Raw genomic sequence first — 23,548 nt, forward strand, 5'->3', positions numbered from 1 at the left:
GGACAATTCTGAAGACTTATAAAAAAGAATGCTATCTACCTCCAGAGAAAGAACTGTTGGAGTAGAAATGTAGTTGAAAACGATTTCTCACTTGTTCATTTGGGTATATGATTTGGAGTTTTGATTCTATAAGATGATTCGCTTACAAAAATGAGTAATATGAAAATATGTTTTGTGTGGTAATACGTATGTATTACCTAGAAAGAAAATGTGGGATACAACCATCTCCCAGAGGACAATGAAGCAGCCAAATATCAATCAGTTGGCTAACCTCAAATGCCTACTATGTCCCTGGCACTGTTATAGTCTAAGAATAAAGGTTTCTTGCAGAAGATGGGAAGAGATGAGGAGGCAGGGTACACCAGGCATGGGTGGAGAGGGGGACAGGGGAGGGCCCCTGCTCTGCCAGGAGATGGAGCTCTTGTTAGAGCAACAGAAGGCCAAATGTCACTAGATGGCAGAATATATGGAGGAGACTACAGTATAGAAGCCTGGAAAGTTAGGAAGGGGTCAGAGTATGAGGGGTTTTGAAAGCCAAACAGGATTTCATATTTGATACTGGAGATAATGGGAGGCCACTGGGGTTTACTGAATAGGGAAGTTATGAAGTTATTTTAGAAAGATCAATTGGCTGCTGATTAATATTAGTGAATAGAGTGTCAGGCCTGCAGGAAGACACACCTTCCTGAGTTCAAACAGGACTTCAGCCACTTCCTAGCTGTGTAACTCTGGGCAAGTCACTTTACCCTGTTTCCTCAGCTGTAAAATGATAAGAAGAAGGAAATGGCAAACCACTCTATCTTTGCCAAGAAAAACCATAAACGGGGTCACAAAGAGTCGAGACATGACTGAAAAGTTACTTAAAAATGATATCAGGAATTGTCAGCTAGTAAGAGATGAGGTGGATAGAAAAACCTTGGAAAGCTACCTGCTCCTCCTGTGGAGGACAACCTATGGGAGGGCATAGATAGGAGCGCACAGGCTGGGCACACAGGGCTGGGTGCTATCAGCATCTTTGGAGGGAACTGTCAGCTCAATAAGATCCCGGGTCTATTTAAATAGTCAGAGACACCGACCTTGCCCTCAGAGAGCTCCTTGTGTAGACCTGGGGAAGCAGCACAAACTTTCACCGAGGGCCCTGGGTAATCCTGGCTGAGGCTGGCCCGTATCCAAGCCGGCCCCTGGAGGCTCGGCAGCTGGCCGGGAACCCACGGGACCCTGGAGGCTCTAGGGGAGGGGAGGGGACGAGACGAGGCCGCACGAGGGCCGGTGCTGCTTCCGCCGGAAATGCTCTCCCCGCCTTCCCAATATGGCGGCTGCAGGAGCCGGGTTCGCACTTCCGGCAGGAGGAGCCACGTCTAGAGCTGCCTGGCCGCAGGTGAGCCGCTGCCGGGGCAAGGCAACTGCCGTGGGCCCGAGGGAACGGGGAGAAAGGGAAGGGAAGGGCGGCGTCCTGGCCGTAGTCCCAGCCCGGACTTCTGCCGAGGGGAGCCCGGGGGTGTGGCGGGGCCGGGCTGGTAGCCGAGAGGTCGGGGTGTCCCTGCAGGCATAGCCCAGGGCTAGAAGGAAGTGCTTCCAGCTTCCCCGCCCCACCCCTGGCCTGACTCTGGCTCGGGGCCACCGCCTCCGGGCAGGCCTCCGGAGCCAGGGCCCCGTTACAAGGGAGTCCCCTCCCCCCACCCCCGATCCCGGGCCCGCAGTTCTTCAGGTTTGCACCTGCGAGTACCCTNCACCCCTCCCCCCAGGGGAGCCCCCCCCCCCCCCAGTCTCAGGGGAAATGGCCTTACCTCGCCCCGAACCCGAGTTTTCTCATCTGTTAAATAAACGGGCGGTCTCCCAGAATATGGTCTTCCAGTTCTCACTCATAGTGTTGCAATGCTAGCCCATGACTCTGCCCTAGCATCCCAGAAGTATTAGACTGTAAGCTCCTCGAGGGCAGACTGATTTTTCCTGGCTTTGAACCCTCCGCGCTTTGCACACGGCCTACTAGTAGGCGGTTAATAAAAGCTTACTGATTTGTCTTGAAGGGGTCTCAGGGGAGCCAGCCTTTAATTTTTTTTTTTTTTTTTTTTTTTTTTTTTTTTTTTTTTTTTACCACAGTTGAATCCTAGGCCTACAAAGGACAAATGACTTGGCAGGAAGCAAATTGCCTAAGAAAACTAAGTCTTCTCTTTCCAAGCTTAGTGCCCTTTCCGTTATCCCGGCGAGTTTTATCAGTTAACAAATATTTATTTAGTGTCAGCTCACTGAATATCTATTTAGTGTTTATTGTGTGCTTGATATTGAGAAAGAAGGAGGGTAGGAAGAACTTTGGAGTTCTTTACCCTACGTTGCCATCAAATAAGTTGAGAAAAAAACTCATTCAGGAAAAGAAGAATTTTTAAAACCCAGCTGTACACTGGACAGATAATTTCCTTTTCTCTGGGATATTTCATCTTTTGTAAAACGAGGAGATTGGACCAGTTTCTTAAGTGAAATTGTTCCCAGCTTAACATTCAAGCAGTATGTCTCCCATATTATTTCCTTAGGATTTTACTACTCGTTGAGGATAGAAAAAAGATTTGGACTGTAGTCTCAGGTCACTATGTATCCTTGGCAATTCATTTCCCCTATCCTTTTTATCTTTCTGATGTAGCTGTACTATATTTCTACTGCTGCTATTGTTTGATAGTGTTATAACTTTAAGAAATGTCAAATGAATATTCAAAAACATAATATAGGAGTCAGTAGGAAGATGAGAGAGCTGTGGGCTGGGGGAGTTAAAGAAAGTTTATGGAGGTAGAATTTGCACAGAACCTTGAAGAGCAAATAAAATCTCAGTAGTTAAGACAGAAAAAACCTAGGAAATGAGGAGATAGAAACTGAGTAAAAGTGTAAGAATTTGTATAGGTTATTTGGGAGGGTAGACGATTCATTTAAGGGGGTATTCACCAATTTAGTTGTTGTGGTTCAGTCATTTTCAGTGGTGTGTGCCTCTTTGTGACTTCATTTGGGGATTTCTTGTCAAAGATACTGGAGTGGTTTGCTATTTCCTTCTCCATTTTACAGATGAGGAAACAGGCAAACAGGGTAAAAGGACCTGTCTAGGAGGTCAAAATTGAACACAGGCAGATGAGTCCTTTACCCGGCCACCTAGCTGCCCTCCAAGGGAATAGTGGGAGATGATGCCAATAAGAGTAAGGTAGGTTAGCTTTATGATCTTCTGTTTTATTCTGTTTAGTGAGGCAGAGCACTTTAGAGTACTGGAAGGTATGCTAGGTTTGAAGTCAAATGACCTGGGTTCAGTTCTCAGCTCCATTTGCCAGTTGCTTATCTGTGAACATGGGCACATCCCTTCTGGACTTTCATTTCCTCATCTGTAAAATATTGAACTAAATCACTTCTAACCTCTGATTTGTTGCTACTTTTCAGATGATTTATTTTCATTGATGAGCTAGGGCTTCAGAAGCCCTGTTTAACAAAGATCTACCAAATCTAGCCTGTGGTAGCTTTTGTATAGAAAGGCCTATCCTCTTCCCTCCCTCTGTTCCTCTTTTGTGGGTCATTGATCAACATCTTATAGTTCTACAAGATGAGAGTTAAGGTGACAGTCAGTACTTGGCTTTAAGATGACTCTTACCTATTACTGAATAGAGAAAATGCACTAGATTTGCAATCAGATGACCTAGTTTCAAGTCCCAGCTCTATCACTCATACCTGGGGCACTTTAATCAAATCAGTTACCATTCCTGGGCCTAGGTTTCCTCATCTGTAAAATGAGGGAGATGGACTAGATGTTCTTCAGAGTTCCCTTCTAGCTCTGCATCTCTGCTTTTAAGATCCATATACAAGAGTTGTCATGGCTGACAGAACACCCTACTTGGGGGTGGTTGGTTTAAAATTTTTTTTTAAACTTTGAGATCATCAAATAGAAAACTTAGAAATAAGTTCTGCATATATGGTTGGTTATTGAACCATTTAAAGGCACATTGTTCTCTTTATCTAATTGGTAGGGAACTTGTGCCAGTGTTTGTAAGACCTCATCTTTATGATCCTTCAAGGGTAAAGCACTTTTCTGAAAGCACAAGTTGACCTAAGTTGAACAACATTTGCAAGAGATTTAGAGTTCTGCTGGGTGAGCCCAAACTGCTTTCTTTTTTCTTTTTTCTTTCTTTTTTTTTTTTGTAGCTTCATTTCCAGGATCCTGTGAGCTCTGCATCAAGAAGATAACCATGGTGAGGGTAGGTGCTATCCACCAGCCTCTCAGGTGAGAGTCCTCAGCATAGCCCAGAGCTTCTGTGATCATATGGCCATTCTAAGCCATCAACTCAGAGAGAACCACCACTGATAAGAGATGTTTCCATTGAAGTTTTTGGTCCAGCACAGCCAACTCTTACTTTGTGTATTGGCTTCAAGCGAGAGGGCTAGACCCCAGCCAGGGCAATAGCTGCTCAGTACCACTTCTGCCTCTCACCAGTGGACATAAAGGTGTTTGGGGAATCGCTGTTGCTGCCAATGGGGAGGTGGACTTTTGGCCTGACCTTCATCTGGAAGGTGGTGCTGACTCTGGGGCTGGTACTGCTCTATTACTGCTTCTCTATTGGCATCACCTTCTACAACAAATGGCTAATGAAGGTAATTCTGGAGCCTCAGTGGTGCTCAACACAAAGACCCACCCTTGGGGTATGGGAGTGTGTGGGGGTATATGGTGCAGGGTTGGAGGGGATGGGGCAAGTTGGGTGCTGGTGGGAGTTGAAGGATTGAGGAGGATATAGATACAAATGAAAGAAGGGAAGGGAGAAAAAACTGCTACTCTGGGAGTTCCTAAATTCCTGACAATCAGTTCTGTTTTAAATTCCCCATAGAGTTTTCACTTCCCTCTCTTCATGACCCTGATTCACCTCGCAGTGATATTCCTTTTCTCGGCTCTGTCCCGAGCCCTGGCACAGTGCTGCCACCAGCGCCCCCGAGTGGTGCTGAGCTGGGCCGACTACCTCCAGAGAGTAGCTCCCACAGGTACGATTAGGACAGGTGTGGGCCCTAGGGTGGGGGAGTGTGCTAGGAGAGGAGGAGGAGCATCATTGGGATGTCAGAAGAACTGGAGACAGTTACAGCCCCTGCTCTGACCTTCCCTTTGCACCTGGCCTTGGAATTAGGAGGAATCAGGTTCAAATCCTACCTGACACTTGGGACAATCATTTGACTTCCATTCCCTCATCTGTAAATTGAGGATAATAACACCTTGTAGTACCTACCCCTCAAAGATTTAAGCCCCACCTTTGACATATATTGGTTATGGCTCTCTAGTCCAGTGATGCTACCTCACGGTGCCCCAGAGAGCTCTGTGAGAGGATACATTGCAGAGCAGATGCTTGTCTGGAAGCATCTCATGTCTGGAGTTTCCTTGAGTAATGACTGCACTGGTGCAGTGTGACGTTTGTCTAATTTGCAAGAAGTTACATTCACTTGAAGTGTCTCTGAGCTGTGGGTGGTTGTTAGTGGTACTGTTTGGGGACCAGTGGGCTAGGCTGGAAGTAAAGGAAGCACTGGCCTCTACACCCTGTGCTGCTCATCTCAGTCAGCCCCTTATGCACCTGATCTCCAATTCAGTAGTGAGCTTTGCTCCTGGAGAAGCAACAGGTCATCTCCAGAGGCCAATTCTTCTTTCTGTAGCATTGGCAACGGCACTTGACGTGGGTCTGTCTAACTGGAGCTTCCTGTACATCACCGTCTCACTGTGAGTATCGGCCTGCTCCCCACCACCCTCCCTTCAGTCTTTGAGCTCTTTGTGTCTGTCCAGCGGGCTGCCTTCACGTCCGACTGATGGGCCGGCTGCCTCACCACTCTCTGGGATCAGTCCTTGCTCTCAGCTTCTCTATGGCCCCCAGCAGCTGTCCTGGAAAACTCCAGCCTCGTCCGTAAGCCCAGCGCATACGGGGTGCTGAGCCCTGGAGCCTGCCTGTCTTGGCGGCGTGGGGAAGTCAGGGGACCCAAACAGACTGGCCATTGCCATGGTATGAGAAAGAAGAGGGAGTTGAAGATATCCGACCCACTGACTGGCATGCATGGGACTCCATTAGCATTATGTGAATTGGGCTCAGGGGGCAGTGGGGGAGAAACAAGAGGGCTAGTTATTCCTTACCCCCATTCTTGGCTTAGGGGAGCAAAGTCTAGGCCTCCTCCCCACCTCTCCTTCCATTTTCTCTCAGCCTGAGTTCCCTGGATGAACTGTAGTTAGATCATAGAGTTAGGAGAACTCTGTCAGAGATACAGCTTTTCCCTCCTGACCCTAGTCATAGGCTTCTTAGTCACAGCTTTTTTCCCCCCACTGAAGGTCACTTGTCAGTCAGTCTGGACAAGGTTTGACTTCTCAGTGCCCTTTGTGCCCAGGCTCCCCTGCTGGCCTGAGCAGAACTCACCTGCCCTGTCACCCTCCTGGGAAAAGCAGGTGCCCTTCTTCCTAGCCTTCTCATATAGTTTATGGCCATGAGCCCAGTAGCAGTGGCTGACTGTGCAGTTTTCACTTCCAGGTACACAATGACCAAGTCCTCGGCAGTTCTCTTCATTTTGATCTTCTCCCTGATCTTCAAGCTAGAGGAGTTGGTGAGGCCTCAGCTTCCCCTTTTAATCCTTCTCTGTTTGCTTTTGCTCTAGGTCCTCTTTAACCCCTTCCCTAGTGTTAATATAAAAAAGAAAAAGTGAGCTGGGCCTTGTTGACTGGGGGTGGAGATGATGGGTAGATCAAGGTCACGTGGATAGGACACTAGACTTTATTACTTTGAAGGGTGAGGGGTCAGGGGAGAAGATCAGAGGTAGATAGGGGAATCTCCTGCCCCAGGAGGTAGTTGCAGTAATTAGTTCCAAGAGTGTTAAGTGTTTCTGATGTAGTGAAGGAGCAATGGATTTGGAATCAGAGAACTTAGGTTTAGATCCCAGTTGCACTATTGATTAGCAGTACAATTTTGATTTTCCTAAGCCTTGGTTTTGTCATTTATAAAAATGGGATGCATAATATTTGTATTACCTACTACTCTAGGTTGTTTTGAGGAAAGCACTTTGCAAACCTTTGCTGTATGAAAAATAATAGGAGTTTTTGTGACCATTAGCAAATTGGTTTACTTCTCTGGGCCTCAGTTTCGTCTTTTGTAAAATGAGATGTTTGAGCTTAATCCTGCTGCTGCTACTCTTCCTCCAAACTGGATCCTTCAGGGTGACAGACAATGTCTTCCCATCCCGACAGCGGGCAGCACTAGTCCTGGTGGTCCTGCTTATTGCTGGGGGCCTCTTCATGTTCACTTATAAGTCTACACAGTTCAATGGAGAGGGATTTGCCCTGGTGCTAGGGGCCTCATTCATTGGAGGAATTCGATGGACCCTTACCCAAATTCTCCTGCAGAAAGCTGAATTAGGTGAGTATATTCAGAACATCCCAAGGGATTCTGGCATACTCAGCCAGTATGGCTCTGGGAAAGAGCTATTTGAAATAGGAAGTAAAGCTGACCAGAACTAGGATGGGGTTTTTTCTCTCTTCTTTAGGTCTCCAGAATCCTATTGACACCATGTACCACCTGCAGCCACTCATGTTTCTGGGACTCTTCCCGCTTTTTGCTATTTTTGAAGGTATGTTGGGTTCCCACATTAGTGAGAAGGTAGAAAGGAGCATTTTCTTTCTAGTTGCCATCCTCTCAGGGAGATAGAGGGAGAGAATAAAGGTGTTTCATAGCCTGGGATTTATCACAGCTTCCTTCCTCTAACTGTTAGTTAAGGGCTTTGGTTGTATTTTAAGGTTTTTCTTCAGTTCTGCCTTTGTCCACTACCCAGGATTCCTGTCATCATAGACTGAGCAGGCAGTCATCTATCCTGCATCCCTCTCTACTGTAAACACTGGGGCCCTGGGCAAATCAAAAGGTTATGTTCAGTTCTGGCTGCCACATTTCACAATGGCATAGACATAAACTGGAGCCTCTCTGGGGATGGGGAGCAATCAAGAAAAACCTAGGGACCCCGTTGTACAAAAATCCTGAGCAAGTCACTTAACCCACTATATGGCAGTTTCCTTACCTCTGAAACAAGTATAATGGATGATACCTGTCCTAATTACCTCATAGGGTTCTCAAATGAAGTAATGATGTATTGGGTTTTATAAACTATGTTCAGTAAAGGAAATAGCAGAAGTTTATCTGTTAGCTACATGAACTAGCTAATTGCCAGAGATAGGCAGGTGATCTTTGAGCTTCAGCTAGCAAAGTCACCAACTCTCTACAGGTTATTTGATCTCTCTGAACCTCTGTTGGTTTGAATAAACAGGGAATTTGGAGCCGGAAGAAACCTAGAGACCATCTAGTCCCACTCCCTTCATTTTACAGAAACTGAGGCCCAGAGAAGTGGAAGAATTATGACTGCTTAACCTGGAGGAGAGATGACCCGGGGTGGAGGAAGGGGGAAAGCCTAATCGCTGTCTTCAGCTGTCTTTGAGTACAAAGGTCTATTATGTGGAAAAGGAATTAGATTTGTTCTGCTTGGCCCCAGAAGACAGACCTAAGAATGATGGGAGGAAGTTACAGGGAGGTTGATTTTAGTTTTACATAAGGAAAAACTTGAATTTGAAGTTTTGAAGTTGTCCAGAATATCTTAGGCTCTTCTAGAAATACTGAGTCACCATCATAGAGGTTTTCAAGTAACAGCTTGATGATTCTATGTCATCAGTGAAGTTGTAGGACAGATTTTGGTTCAGGTATGGGTTGTACTGTGAGTCTTCAGTCTCAGCAAAATGATTCTTCAAACCAATTGTCCAGGAAACTTCTATTATGTCACCAAAATTTTCCCTTTTCAAATTTCTCCCCATTCTTTCATTACAGAGTCTTGTACCACCCAGAGAATTCCTCTCCCTTTCTTGATGTTTACGCCATTCACATCTCTGCATACTCTCATCCTAATGCCCCTCTTAGTTGTCACTTAGCAGAGCTGCATGGATTTAGTTCCTTTAATCTTTTCTGCTAAATTAATCCCCCAAGCACCTTTGTTACTTATGCTCTTCTCCAAACTCCCTTCAATTTGCTGCTGCTTTCGAAGTACTGCTGAGCCTAGCACCAAGGCTGATGGCCTACATTGGAAGCATATTTGCTTGTGGTTACCACTGCTGGTTGGGAATTTTTTTCCCTTAATACTTTGCTCCAAGAGAGCTCAACACATTTCAGACATCAACAGAATAGACGTTTTTGAGCGTATCTTATATTTCACACTCCTGGACAGGGGGTAAATAGGAACAGAAGATATGGTAGAAAGAGCAATCAGAGGGTTTGAATCCTGGTTCCTCTACTTAAGACCTTTGTGGTTTGGGGAAAGTCACTTCTGCTCTCTGGGCCTCAGTTTCCTCATTAGTAAAATAAAATAATTGGACTAGATACCATCTAAGCGAATTCTGTGATCCTTGTTTTCAGAGATCAAATGGCCTGTGTATGGTTGTCGATATTGCTAGTCTGGGCCTAAAGGTCTCTTTGACTATCTCTTGACAATCTCATATGTATATTGCCTCATTGAGCATTACAGTTACCCAATGTGGTACCCAGTATAGATATTGTTAACTCTGTTTTAGAACTGAGGAAACTAATGCCCAGAGAAGTTAAATAATTTACTCAAAGTCATAGAGGGAGCAGAACGTGGGAGAGCCAGGATTCAAATCTAGGTCCAGGTTTTCTGACTGTAAATGCAGTGTGCTTTCTAGTTTACCACAGCTACCTCCAGTGATTACTGTGCATTTCTATTATTATTACTATTATTTAAACCCTTACCTTCTGTCTTAAAATCAATACTGTGTATTAGTTCTAAGGCAGAAGAGTGGTAAGGACTAGGCAATGAGGGTTAAGTGACTTGCCCAGGGTCACACATGGAGAAAGTGTTTGAGGTCAGATTTGAACCAAGACCTCCCAATTCCAGATCTGACTATTCATTGTGCCACCTACCTGTCCCATTACCATGCTTTATTAAAACATTTGAGGTGGGCAGAGGGTAAATTTGACCATCATCTCTGAATTAAAGAGGACATTTCCTTTCAGGAACCAATCCTGAGATAACCCCTAAAATGACCTTTATTACTTTAGCCTGGAGCTAGTGTCCTTAATCCCTCAGATCTTCTGTCTGAGTTGTTCTTTTGTATTATTCCAGGGTTCTGTTAGCCATTGGGTTTCCCTTAGAGATTTGCAGGCAGGGATCCTGGGTTTGAATCCCAGCTCCGCCACTTAGAGCATGTATAGCTTTGGGCAAATAACTTATCCTTTCTAGGTCTCAGTTTCCTTATCTGTAAACTGAGAGGCTTTGGACAAGATAACTTCTAAAGCTCCTTCCAGCACTTAACCAACAAATTTATGCTCTGTGCCAGATTATTTTTGCCTCTGATATTTTTTCCCAGGGTCTCATACAGCCCCATCCCCACAACTGATGCTGAGGAAATAGCAATTGATGGTGGCTAATCTTACTTTAAATTCCATTCAACTCAACATATATTTACTAAACAACTACTGTGTTCAGGGCATTTTTTCTCTAGGTTCTAGGAATACAAGGACAAAACAAAAGATAGTTCTTACCATTAAGAAACCTTTTATTCTGGATGTATGTGGAGTGACAGTTATCATCTCCCTCCTCCCTGCCTTTCTCTTTTAGCCCTCCTCTCCCACCCTTCTTGGGTGAGACGTTTTAGGAACATGAACACACTTGGAACTTGGCATTACAGTTTCTCTTCCTGTCATTTTCAGGTCTACATTTGGCTACATCTGAAAAAATCTTCCGTTTCCAGGACACGAGTCTCCTCCTGGGTGTGCTTGGGACTCTCTTCTTTGGTGGGATCCTTGCCTTTGGCTTGGGTTTTTCAGAGTTCCTGTTAGTCTCCAGAACCTCCAGCCTGACCCTCTCCATTGCTGGGATTTTTAAGGTAGGTTGTAGGATTTAGAGCTGAAGAGGACCTTAGCTAAAGAAACTGAGGCCCAGGAAGGAAATTTGGCTTCCCAGAAATCACATGGGGAGTAAGTAGTAAATCACACTGGGAGTCAAAAGCCAGCTCCTCTGCCTGCAAATAGCTCATGCTGCCTCTACAGGCCCCTGGAATGAGATCTCAGGGTGACTTCATTCTGTTGCAACCAAGGGCAGTGTCTCTGTGCCCTTGGATCCCAAGCCCAATTGTCATCACCCACATTTATTTAACCTTTAGGAGTTTATAAGACATTTTCTTCTCAACTGTCATTTAGAGTAGTTAATATAAAGATTGTTGACTCCATTTTACATATGAGGAAACTGAGGTTTACATTTGAAATTATAGCTTGCTTCAGTGTGACGTAAGGTTTCTAAAGCATTTTTCCCACAATCTATGGGACAACTGATAGAAGTATTGTTATCCCCATTTTACAGAGTAGGAAACTGCGTGTCAGAGATGAAGTGGCTTGTCCAAGACCTCACAAATAGTAAATATTGGAGCTGGAATTTGAACCCATGTCTCAACTCCATGTCTAGCACATTTTCCATTATATACCATGTGATCTCTCCCAAAGCTTTGAAAAGACCAAGAAGCTGGGATACTCCTTTGTTGCTCAATGACAAGAATTTGACCCCAAGTATTGTTTTACTGTTGGAGGATCTTCAAGAATCATAGCATTTAGAACTGGAAGGAACCTTAGAGATCATCATCTAGTCCAGTCCTTCCTCTCTCTTTTTATAAATGGGGAGATACTGGGTAAGAGGGTTTAGGTAACTTGCCCAAGGTGCCACTTTTGAGTATCAGAGTTGGAATTTGAACCCAGGTCCTCAGACTCTAAATCTATTGCTCTTCTCTTATACCAGGCCACCTCATGGCCAGTATGGATGTGTAGAGCATTGGTCCTTACTGATGGATTAAGATGTCTATATTTGCATTCACCATTAATCAGAGAGCCACATGTCTATCTGCCTTATGGAATATACTGTTAAAAATATTTAAAAGCTTCTGGGGAGAGGAAAGCTAGGTAGCTTAGAGTTTAGAGAGCCAGGCCTAGAGACAGGTTCAAATCTGGCCTCAAACACTTCCTAGCTGTGTGACCCTGGGCAAGTCCCTTAACTCCCATTGCCTAGCCCTTACTCCTCTTCTGTCTTAGAACCAATTCACAATATTGATTCTAAGATCAAAGGTAAGGGTTTTTTAAAAAGATTAGCACTTTTCTCTTCTGCAGCTTTTCTTATCAATTCTGTGTTTGTTCCCTTCTGAAGACTTGAATCCCTGATGTGAAACCTCTGAGTGAAGGGACCACCTCCCCTTGCCAATCACATTTTTGCTTCTTGCCTCTCTGTCCCCCAGGAAGTCTGTACTTTGCTGCTGGCAGCTCATTTGCTGGGAGACCAAATCAGCCTACTGAACTGGCTGGGCTTTGCCCTTTGTTTGTCTGGGATATCCCTCCATATCATCCTCAAAGCCCTCAATTCCAAAGGTAATACAGAGTGCCATTCAGAATACTTACTCCTCAGAGGCATTTTCCATTCTAGCTCATGTACCCAATAGGTTTCCACTGCAGTGGTCTTCCTCCCAGTGTGGATGGAACAGGTTGTTCTTGGCTCCCCACAGTAGTTCCTGCTGGATTGTGTTTTGCCAACCCCATAAATGCTTTGTTTAAGCGGTTACTCTAATGCAGGAGATGTGTTCTACTCCCTACCCCCACTTTGGGGGAAGCTTGGGCATCAGCAGGATAGTAGGGATATATCTTTGTGGCTCAGCAAGCATGGTTGGCTTCCTTCTGTTGTAGTTGATGCACAGAAGCCAAAAGGCCAACCCAGTGTTAGTAACTCAATCTCTCTCCTGTATCTCAAAGGTGAAAGTGGTCCTAAACCCCACAAAGGACCTGCCTCTAGTCCTGACCTGGAGCTACTCCTACGGAACAGGGAGCCTGGTGATGAGGAAGATGAGGATGAGGGGGAAAAGTACTTTGTGGTCCAGGGGCAATAGTGACCTACCTGGCTGGTAGTGCCTAAACCATCCCACCTCATTCCTGCACTGATGCTTCTTTGTACACCATTGGTAGCCAACCATGTAGGCAGATCCAAGTGTCCTGCCTCATCAAATGGGTAGCTGTGTGGGCTCTATGATGCCCAGCCTGGGACTCAGCTGATGTGACATGTTTCGATATGGAAGATATTGGGGTGAAATGGCTGTTATAGTAGAAGCCTTGGTACCCAGGACCAGATGAGAGCTGTGTGGACCATCAGGATGAAGCAAATATATGACCAGGTCTTGAGAAGGGCAAGACTTGGATAGGGATCACAGTGGAAATGGGAATGGGCTGGTTCCCCTATATTGGTTCCCTAAGGCCTCTTAGACCAAGAATTTTCATAATTCAGGAGATAATCAAGATTACTAAGGGAAGAAAATGTGAACTATAAACTATTCCTCAGCTAGGGGGAGGTGGAGAGGCTGGGAACTCAGAACCTGGAGAGCTTCTTTGCTCAAAGAGCAGTTTTATTTATAGTTTGGAAATAAATGCTTTATGGTCCACTGACCACTTCTCTTTGCCTGGAATCCAGCCTTAATCTATCCCAGATTGTCTGGGAATAAGTGGAATAGCCACAGAGGCTCCCTTTTTCAAGCTACTGCTGCTTGAACCCAGTGAGGACTTTCATGGATAGAAGATTGTAGGCCCAGGGCTAGTGGAAGACACATTATCTTATGTACTTCTCCCTTCCCCCAACATCTGAGCCAAGTATGCAATTCTATAAACAAAACTGAAGAAGCTATAGAAGAATCAGAAGCTGAGGCGTGAACTTCAAAGTAAGGATGGCCTAGTTCACTAAAGGACAGACTCCCTGGGGGGCTGGAAGCTGTCTAGGCCCTTAGGATGTGACATTCCTGTGTCTAGACCAGTGGTTCCCAAACTTTTTTGGCCTACCACCCCCTTTCCAGAAAAAAATATTACCTAGCGCTCCCTGTCATATACTATCACTGCCCCCTTATAGTTATTCACTGCCCCCCTGGATCGCTGCAGCACCCACCAGGGGGTGGTGGCGCTCACTTTGGGAATCACTGCTCTAGACTGTTGTTTGAACATAGAAACCCTCTCCTTAGGGCCTCTGCCTCTACCCAGGCAGAGGAGAACAGTTCTGTCTTCTGCACTTGTCCTGGGCCTGATCTTCCTTTTGGGAGCTGTGGATCCTGGAACCATCCATCCATCAAGCTGCCTACCACTCCACCAGTGGAGAGTGCTCTTAAGTCTGATCCTGTAGTGGAAGGGGCCTTGGGATTGGAGGGTTAAGATCCCGGGATGGAATTGGAGAGGACCTTGGAGATAGTCTGGTTTAATATCTTCATTTTGGAGAAGGACAAGGCTGAGCAGGGAAGTACTTGGTCATGATCTCACGAGGCATTTGTCACCTTTTGAGTCTCTTGGGTGATAGTCTAGGTCCCTTACCACTAAAAAATTCCCTTTCTTCAGAACATCTGTTTCTATTTTCAGATGAGGAAGTGGGTCCAGAGAAGGGAGGTAATTTACCCAAGCTTATGCTGATAGTAAATGACAGGACTGAGACTCAGACTTAGGTCCTGGGATTACAAGTTCATTGTTTCTACATGCATCATGCTTCATTTCAAAGAGGTTTGAATCCTTGGCCCTGCCACTTGTTGCTATTGTGACCCGTGGCAAGTCACTTGGGCTTCTGGGACTTCGTTTGTCCCCTCTCAGGAACATGGAGCTGACCCAAAGGTTCCTAACTCCAAATCCTTTGCTCCTCTGAACTGTTTTCAGGGACCCACAGCAGGTGTCGCCCTTGCCCCACACAGCTGCCGCTCCCCAGCCCCCAGCCCTACTGCTCAGGGCACAACTGCTCCCCTCCTCGACTTGTCATTACTACCACTGCCTTAGAAGCAGTAGATTTCAGCCTCCTGCTCCGAGGTTGCAATATTTTCAGTGAAGGACTCTTGTCAAGGAAGAAAGGCTGTGAGAGTGTCCACTGCATGAGGCATTTTCAGAAAACCACTGCAGCTCATTGTGCATGGATGTTTTAGGCCTACCTCAACAAATCTACATGCTCCAGAAGAGCCCTTTCCCAGCCCCCTGCACTGGTGCCTACCATGCCCCATCTCTCTCTTCAGAGGATCCTGGCAAGAAGATGAACTCTAGGATTAGACCCAAGTAGGGAAAATGACTTGGTTAAAGCCCCACAGATAAGTCATGGCAGAGCTGAAAGTTGAATCTAGGCTTCCTTGGCTCCCCGAAATTGCTTTCTTAAAAGGTAGTGTGCCCTACACTCCCAGGATGTCATGTTGGAGAGCCTTCTGGGGAGGGCTCGAGGGTTGAGAGCCTTCCCCTCCCCAAGACCTGCTTGTGATTCAGCACACCTCAGTGCTGGGAAAGATTGCCAAAACCCTGCTGTCTCAGGTGGATGTGAGTTTCCTGTCTCCCCCTGCTGCCCCCCCACTCCCCCCCACCCCAGGCACATGGAGATGGAGAGCAGAGCTGTCTGGTGCAGTAATTACAGGGTGCAGAGTGGGGCTCATTCTGTGCTTGTTGGGCTCAGTGACAGTCCCTCACTTAGCTGCAATTACCAGCCCATCTTTCCAGAGGGCTTCCCCTCCTCCCCTTTCCCCCTGCCTGGTCCATCCAATCCCCTGACTGCACAGGCTAGGTACTCCACATTCTGTATTAAGCTCGGCAAGCCACCCCATGCCGCTTGCAGCCGCCGTGTATTTGGGCTGCAGCATTGCCATGGCAACTCGATGTTTGCACAGGTTGAGGAAAGCTGAGGATGTGACTTGTCTCTCCAAGGGCTGTGATGCCCTTCCACCCACAGCATCCTGCCCCAGGCCTGCTGGAGTGCAAGGGATGCCTAGTGAATAGAGTGACAGAACTGGACCCTGAGGCACTCAAGTTCAAGTTCCAGCACACTCATTGGACGCCCCTCTTGATTCTTCAGAATGAGCCCTTTTTTTTCAGAGGATCCTAGGATTTAAAGCTAGACAGGGCTTTAGAGTTCATTTATTGCAGCCCCTTTATTTTACAGCTGAGGAAAGAGACCCTGAAAAGTGAAGGGACTCTCGTTCAGAATGCAGAGAGAAGATTGGTGACCCCATCTTCTTATTCTGTGTGTGCCCTGCTGCCTCCACCCATGGGCATATGGAAGGTTAATGCCCCATAGCATTTGGGGAGGGGCAGTCGTGGTTTATCAAGAAGAAAGCAGTGGTGGAGTCCCAGCAGTCATGGGTTTGCTCTGCTCAGGGTAGCCATATCTCTCCCATTCCTTTCTCTGCCCCAACTGGTGAGGGGGGTGGGGGTGGGTGGGGAGTGACGTCCTACATTTCCATTCGTCTTGGTTTGTAAAACAACTGAAGAGAGCACCAGCTTGGAACTGGGTTCCTTTGGCACCAAGAGACACTGAGTCCTTCCTCCATTGTCATTGAATCCCCCATCACTAGAAGCATTGAAGCAGGCCTAATGTCGACATACTGAGGATGCTCTGTATGAAATGTGTGCTTCAAGCTAGGTTAGACTATGTGACCTTGGAGATTTTAACTGAGATCTTACTGACTACCCTGGCACAGTGAAAAGAGTATCAAATTTGCAGTTAGGAAGACTTTGGGCAAGTCAGTGTCTTTGAGGCTCACCTTCAAATATAAAATGGGTTTGGACTAAACATCTAAAGGCCTCTCCTGTGTCTAAATACAATGGTTTTCTGACCTGATAGGTGTTAGGAAGAATAAAAGAAAAATTCCCCAAATTGACATGGTGTGAATTGGGATAGGAATGGGGTGATGAGGGTGGTAGAATTCAGCTACTTTGGAAGGGTGAAGAAATCGTGAGACTGGGTTGAAGAATAATTCATTTCTGTGGTGTTCTAAGGATTAAAAGCACTCTTAACGATCCCAACAAACTGTTTCTAAGTATTATTCCCTGGTGGTTGGAAATAGATCCTTCCATACATACACTCCCACTCTCCCTCTGCCTCTCCCCCTCGCTGAAGACTACCCAAGGGATCATGGGATTAATAGCTGGGAAGGGAACTTGGAGATCCTCTGGTCCAGGGGTTCTTAACCTTTTTGTGTCATGGAGTCCATTGGTAGTCTATGTGCTCAGAAGAGTGTTTTTAAACGTATAAAAACATAAAATTACAAAGGAAAACAGTTATGTTGAAATGCGGCTTAATGAATTATTAAATAAAAAAGTTGTCCACCAGACCTCTGCATCTAGTCCAAACCTTCATTTTACAGAAGGAAAAAACAGGCTTAGAGATCAAGTAACTTGCCTGAGGTTACATGGTCCATGGCAGAATTGTGATGACTTCAGCAGGGCCATCCACCACTTAAACTCTTAGAAGATTCACTCTTTAAGTAGGAATTATTTTCCCTATACTGGCCCCCAACTGAAGAACAACATCAAGACACTTCCTGCCTTGCACTCACTAATCCTTGACCTCTTCTTTACTTGCTCAGGAGCCTATTTCTTTTTTTTTTTTTTTTAAACCCTTAACTTCTGTGTATTGGCTCCTAGGTGGAAGAGTGGTAAGGGTGGGCAATGGGGGTCAAGTGACTTGCCCAGGGTCACACAGCTGGGAAGTGTCTGAGGCCAGATTTGAACCTAGGACCTCCCATCTCTAGACCTGACTCTCAATTCACTGAACTACCCAGCTGCCCCATCAGGAGCCCATTTCTAAACCTAGCTCTCTTGCCATCAAGTCCTCTTTGCCACTGGTTTGGAGCTGACCATTTACCCTTCACTTACCCATATTTATAGTTTTTTTGACAAGTAGCAAACTGTGTGTGATCCAAATTTTAGCAATTCGGTGGTATGTAAAAAATATTGGTCTTGGAAGCAAGATGATGTGGTTTTAAATCATGACTTCTTGGAAGCAGCTGGGTAGCTCAGAGGATGGAGAGCCAGGCCTAGAGATGGGAGGTTCTGGGTTCAAATCTGGTCTCAGATAACTTCCCAGCTGTGTGACCCTGGGAAAGTCACTTAGCCCCCATTGCCTAGCCCTTACCACTCTTCTGTCTTAGAACCAATACATAGCATTGGTTCTAAGGTAGAAGGTAAGGTTTTTTTTTTGTTGTTGTTGTTTTGTTTTGTTTTAAATCATAACTTCTTACTGTCCATGTCACCTTATGGCTTCATGGGTCAAGATTTTCTCTTGGCTGGAAGACATTTCTTTAGGTATTCCTAGCACTATAGTCTATGATTTCTGAGTTTCTTAGGGAGACTGCCCAGTTTTAGGGAGGGGAGAGTGAACAAATTCTTTTCCTGCTGGTTTAACGGAGGGGCTTTCCCAGGGAGGATAGAGTAATGGACATGTGATTGTGGATCAAGAAGAGTCAGTCCCTGAAGATTGCTAATGGACCATGTCCAAGAGCAAAGCCTAGAGGGGGTTGAGTGGGAATAGAGTGTCACTTTGGAGAAGGTCAACAAAGAACACTCCAATATGAATTTATAGTTTTCATGTTAAACCACCTGGATTAGTAGGGATTTACTTTATGATACACATTGGGAGGCGGGGTGCAGTGAGAGAGAGAGAGAGAGAGAGAGAGTGCAAACTCACTTTTAAATTACTGTGCTATTTACAAAGCCCTTTCTTCAAATCAAACCTGTATGAGGTTGGTGGAGCAAGTATTGTGCCTATTTTGTAAATGAGTAAACTGAGACTGAGATATTAATGGATGTCCTTGTCTGCTAAGTTTTGGAGCCAGGACTTGAACCTGAATTTAACCCACAAGTCACGTAGCTCAAAGAACGTTCCTAGCCAAAAGACAATGAAGAAAAGCGAGCCTCCTTGGGAATTCTTGGACATTCCCTGGTAAGGAAAATGGTTTAACCAGGTTCTGCCAAGTTGCTCTTCATCAGGAAGATATAATCAAACTGAGCATGGAGGACAGGGGTGAGGATAGGGGTGTGGGGTGTGTGGAAAAGCCAGAGAAGAGGCTTCTCTCTCTCAGGCTAGCCTGGGTTTGATGACCATGTAGTCAGATGAAAGTCAGTTTTAGCATCCACCTGCCATTGGACCTCCTGGGGCCTAAGCAAGCAGCTGGCACTAGAGGGGGGACCAGGGTAGTAAGAAGGCAGGGGAAGGTGCCTGGGTACCTGCTGGCTATTTAGCACTGATGGAGATATTTAGCTCTGGGAGGGATCCCTACTGAGCAGAAGGAGCCCCTGTCCTGTTCTTTCCTTGCCCCATGAATTAAACATGCCCCTGTGGTTAACTCAGTAATGCTTTTATTAATAGTTAATTACTTACAGCGCACTGGGGCAATGAGACTCACTCAGGCCTCGTAAATTAAGGCAGTGATCCTGTGATAGAAGCCAATGGGAGTTCATTACACCGGCACCTTCCGATGCTGCTCCTCCGGGTTTGGCATTTAGTTCGGTGCTAAATGAGATGTGTGAGGGGAGGAGGCGGGGTAGGGACCCTGGAAGAGGGAGGGAGGGAGGCCAGGGAGGGCTAGGCATCCTCTGGTTTCCTTGGAGAGAAAGGAATGGGAGGGAGGAAGGGTGGGAGAAGAGTGTTGACTGGGAAATGTTCTTTCTGTGGCCTGGCAGCTTGTCACCAGTCCCATGTTCCCTGTCATATCTGGTGACTCGCTGTAGCCAGGATTTCAGAGAGGCCTCCAGAGGCCTTCTGCTGGGGCTCAGAGACAGGGGGGGAGCCTCACCTCCCCAGGGTGGATTGGGTTCAACCTCCAGGAGGGACAAAAACCTGACCTCATCATGTCACTGTCAGGGACCTTTTCAGCCTCTGGGGAAAGAGGTCCTTGGGCCCTGTCCCCCTTCCCTGCTCCCTTTCATACTTCTGCCCTTCCTCCTTTCACAAACGTCAAAACTTCCTTAAAGGCAATTTCCTTTCCTGATTTTCAGCTAAGTTGTGTACAGGGCTTGGCGGTGACCTGGTAGCCTGTCTGGCTTGGCTTTTCTAAATTTAACTTTGATACACTTTTTGTTTCTTGGGGAAGCAGCAAGGCCTGTCATCCTCCTGAGAGGTGGGAACAGCAGATGGATGCTCTATGGCCAGCCAGTCAACAAGCATCTATTGAAGGCTTACTCTCTGGCGGACCCTTTGATAAACGAAGGAAATAGAAGCCCTTCCTGCCCTCAAGAGCCCCCATTTCATGAGAGAGAGAGAGGAGGAGGAAATGACTGTGTAAACACAGCTGATCAGTAAGCATTTAGTAAGCTCCTGCTGTGTGCCAAGCCAGATAAATACAGTAGAGATGGGAGGCTATTTCAGAGAGAAGGCAGGGGAGGGTGGGGGTGGAGAAGAATGCATCTGAGGTAAGGGGGCAAAAGATGGAGAATGTTCCAAACCTGGAGGATGGCCGGTGCAAAGGCAGAGACAGAAGATGGAGTATGATGAGGCAGTGAGGTGGCTCAGTAGATTACGGAATCAGGCCTAGAAATGGGAGGTCCTGGGTTCAAATGTGGTCTCAGATACTTCCTAGCTGTGTGACCCTGGGCAAATCACTTAACTCCCATTGCCTAGCCCTTACCACTCTAAGGGACAGCTGGGTGGCTAAGTGGATAGAGAGCCAGATCTGGACACAAGAGGTCCTGGGTTCGGATCTGGCCTCAGACAGTTCATAGCTGTGTGATCTTGAGCAAGCCAGTTAACTTCAGTTATCTAGCCCATACTACTCTTCTGCCTTGGAACTGACACTTAGACTTGATTCTAAGACAGAAGGTAAGGGTAAAAAAAATAAAAATGAAGTACCTCTATGAGGAACATTGGGCAGGCCAAGTGTAGCTGGATCACAGGATTGGGGAGGAGGGAAGGAGAGGATAAGTCGGAAAAAGATTGGAAATGTAGGAAGAGCCCAAGTCATGAAAGCTTTCAAATGCCAAACAGGATTTTATATTTGATCCTGGAGGTAACAGGGAGCCACTGGAGTTTATTGAGTCGGGGTGGGTAGAGCGGGATGCAGTCAAACCCGCGCTTCAGGAAAATCGATTTGGCAGCTGAATAGAGATTGTTGTGGGCAGAGACTCGATGTAGGGAGATCAATTACTAAGCCAATGCAATAGTCCCGGCAAGAGGCGATGAAGGTGCTGTGATGACTGCAAAGGGAGAACTCGCGAGATTTGTGGGGTGAGGACCCGTGTGGGCTCGGTGGCCCAAGGGGGAAGCGGGGCTGCTGGATGGGGGTAATCATCACGGGGAAGTTAGAAGAGGGGAGGGAAAGTAGTAGACGAGGAAACCGAGGACCAGAGAACATTCTGGGTCCTGAGGGCTCTTCCAGCTCCGCCCCAGTCCTGGGGAGGGAAGGTAGGAAAGCACTGACCTGAATGAGCAGGGAGGGTGTCTTCTTGTTGAATTTTTAGAATGAGATGGATGCAGGTTGGATTCCGAGGAAGGACCCAGACGATAGCCTAGGAGAGTGGGAAGAGGCCCTTTGGAGTCGGAGGACCTCTGTTCAGATCCTGACAGCTCTGTAGCACCCGTGTGATCTTGCATGAGTCATTTAACTTCTGTAGACCCCGGTCTCTTCCCCTGCAAAGTGAGGAGCGTTTGGGTTCTCTCTGACCCCCTTCAGCTCTACTTCGATGTTCCTCTAACCTCTGCTGAGGCCCCGGATCTTGGAATCCATCGCTCCAGCCCCCTGGAGTAGACATCCCTGTGTGGGTGGGTGGGGGGACCGGGCAGAGGTTGGAATCCCCACCCCTGAACCCGAAACCAGCCAGAACCTGCGGTCCAAAGAGTCCTTGGGGAAGAGATTCAAGTCTCCTGCGCTGGGGATTTAGAGCCCTAGGACTGGAGCTCCGGGTTTCTATATAATATGTACCGTCGGATTTAAATGTCACTGCTGCAGGCAGCTGACCCAGGTTACCACACAATGGGCCGCGAGGGGTTCCTGCTTCCATCTCTTCATCTTCCTGCCATTAAGCTGACCAAAGGGAGGGGGATTTGGTTTCTTAAAAAACTAAACAGTTGTTGAGCGCTCTTGCGTTGCCTGGGCAACAGCCGAGGGGGAGAGAGAAGCTCTTTATTGTTTAAAGTTTTATTCTTGCTGGATTTCAAAGGATTTTTTTTTTCTGAAAAGGCCACATTCTCTGAGCATCTTGGTTGGTCCTCTCTCCCGGCTGGTCCCCGTGACCTCCAGCTCCCCCTGCTCTCCTTCCTTAGCATCCTCCCACACCCACCGAGCCTTCCGCAGGCAAGCACCGTACTCCAGGACTTGGGGAGCAGGGGAGGGCCGGGGGAGGGAGTGGGGAGAGCGGGGCGCGTTTGCTGCAGGAGACAATTTCTTTTGGCTCTGTGTAAGTAAGGGCCCAGCGGCCCTCGCTGTCTAAACACACAGGCAGGAGAGAGAGGAGGTCAAGGACACTTGCTGCAGAAGGAAGGGCTCCCTTCTTCCCATCCCTCTGTCAGCCATAACCCCACCCTCCCCCACATTGGGAACGACATGGTGCCTAGGATCAGAGCCCAGCATGGCACCCCCCTCCTCCTCTCCTCACTCAACTCGAAGGCTCCCCTCGATGGAATGTTGGTTTTTCAAGCCATGGCTTAAGACATCTGACTGTGGCAGAAAGGGCCCTGGATTTGGAAAGAGGATATCAAAGAAGGAAGTGTGACACCATCTGCTGGTCCTGTGATCCTATTTGAGTCTCTCTTTGAGCCTCAGGGCTCTCCTTTTTGAGCCTCAGTTTTCCCATCTGTGACATGGGGATGATGGTTCTATTCTTCATATCTAAGTGAAGCTGGTAGAATTCCTCAAGTCTAAGCTCCTCATTTTAAGAGTTAAGAAAACTGAGTGGGTGTGATTTACCTAAAGCCTCATGGGTACTAAGTGGCAGAATTGGGATTTGAACCCAGGTCTCTCCATGACCTCCAACTCCTTCCACTCTCCCCCACCCCCATCCAGGGACTAATGCTTCCAGAGAGCAGAGGATCCTTTCTCCAGAGGGATTAGACTAGACTAGTCCCTTTCAGGGCTAACCTCCCCTCTAAGGTCTCGTCCAGCTCTAAACGGTTCTGTGTTGAATAATAATTCTCGGAGGTTCTGAGGCCGCCAGTCCCTGTTTGTTCCAAGGTCCCCTTTTTACAGCCAAAGAAGTCAGGGGGAGTAGGGTGTGGGAGGGGGAGGGAGGGCGCCGCAGACATTCTGGGATTTATGTTGGGGAGTTTTTCATGGCAGCAACATCCTTGAAGGTGCCAGCAAGACAACCTGCATGAGAAGCTAGCCATGAAGCCTCTGGGCACATGCTGTCTGGCGCTCCCCCTCCCTCCTCTGCCTCTAGGCCCTGTGGTGATGGGCCCAGACTCCCAGCAGGGGCTAGTCATGGCTCTCCTGAGCCTCCGTGCTTCTTGCCACTGCTTCTCCAGTTGGGCTTTGAAGAATGAGCAGCATTTAGGGAAGAGGGAAGAAAGGCTCAGAGGGGGTGGGAGAGGGGGTGCCTTTTAAAGATCTTTGACTGGTTGGGAGATGGACCCACTGTGGGTCTGCCATGGACGAGAGTAGTAACTCACATTTCTGGGACATTGTGGACGGTTTACAAACTGATTTTTTTTTTTCCATAATAGCTCTATAAGGTAAGGCGTGCAAATTTGTTACAGGTGAGAGGCAGTAGAGCACACTAGGTAGAGGGTTAGT

The 23,548-nt window shown here is 47.0% G+C and overlaps 1 protein-coding gene across 4 annotated transcripts; it reads left to right on the forward strand.

The window, feature by feature from the left end:
- The first annotated feature begins 1,331 nt into the window (after positions 1-1,331).
- Positions 1,332-13,490, forward strand: SLC35C2 (solute carrier family 35 member C2). 4 transcript variants are annotated; one of them, XM_044661379.1, is made up of 10 exons: positions 1,332-1,378; positions 4,168-4,614; positions 4,845-4,995; positions 5,653-5,716; positions 6,510-6,582; positions 7,220-7,388; positions 7,516-7,599; positions 10,731-10,906; positions 12,299-12,428; positions 12,807-13,490. In XM_044661379.1, exons 2-10 carry the CDS (start codon positions 4,495-4,497, stop codon positions 12,938-12,940), a joined length of 1,101 nt encoding a protein of 366 aa, XP_044517314.1. In that variant the 5' UTR covers positions 1,332-1,378; positions 4,168-4,494; the 3' UTR covers positions 12,941-13,490. The 4 variants fall into 4 exon arrangements, with proteins under 4 accessions (XP_044517314.1, XP_044517317.1, XP_044517316.1 ...); XM_044661382.1 differs by lacking the exon at positions 1,332-1,378 and having other exon boundaries at positions 4,168-4,246; XM_044661381.1 differs by lacking the exon at positions 1,332-1,378 and having other exon boundaries at positions 4,509-4,625.
- Positions 13,491-23,548: the final 10,058 nt, after the last annotated feature.

This window comes from Gracilinanus agilis, chromosome 2, assembly GCF_016433145.1.
Source record: "Gracilinanus agilis isolate LMUSP501 chromosome 2, AgileGrace, whole genome shotgun sequence".
Lineage (NCBI taxonomy): Eukaryota > Metazoa > Chordata > Mammalia > Didelphimorphia > Didelphidae > Gracilinanus > Gracilinanus agilis.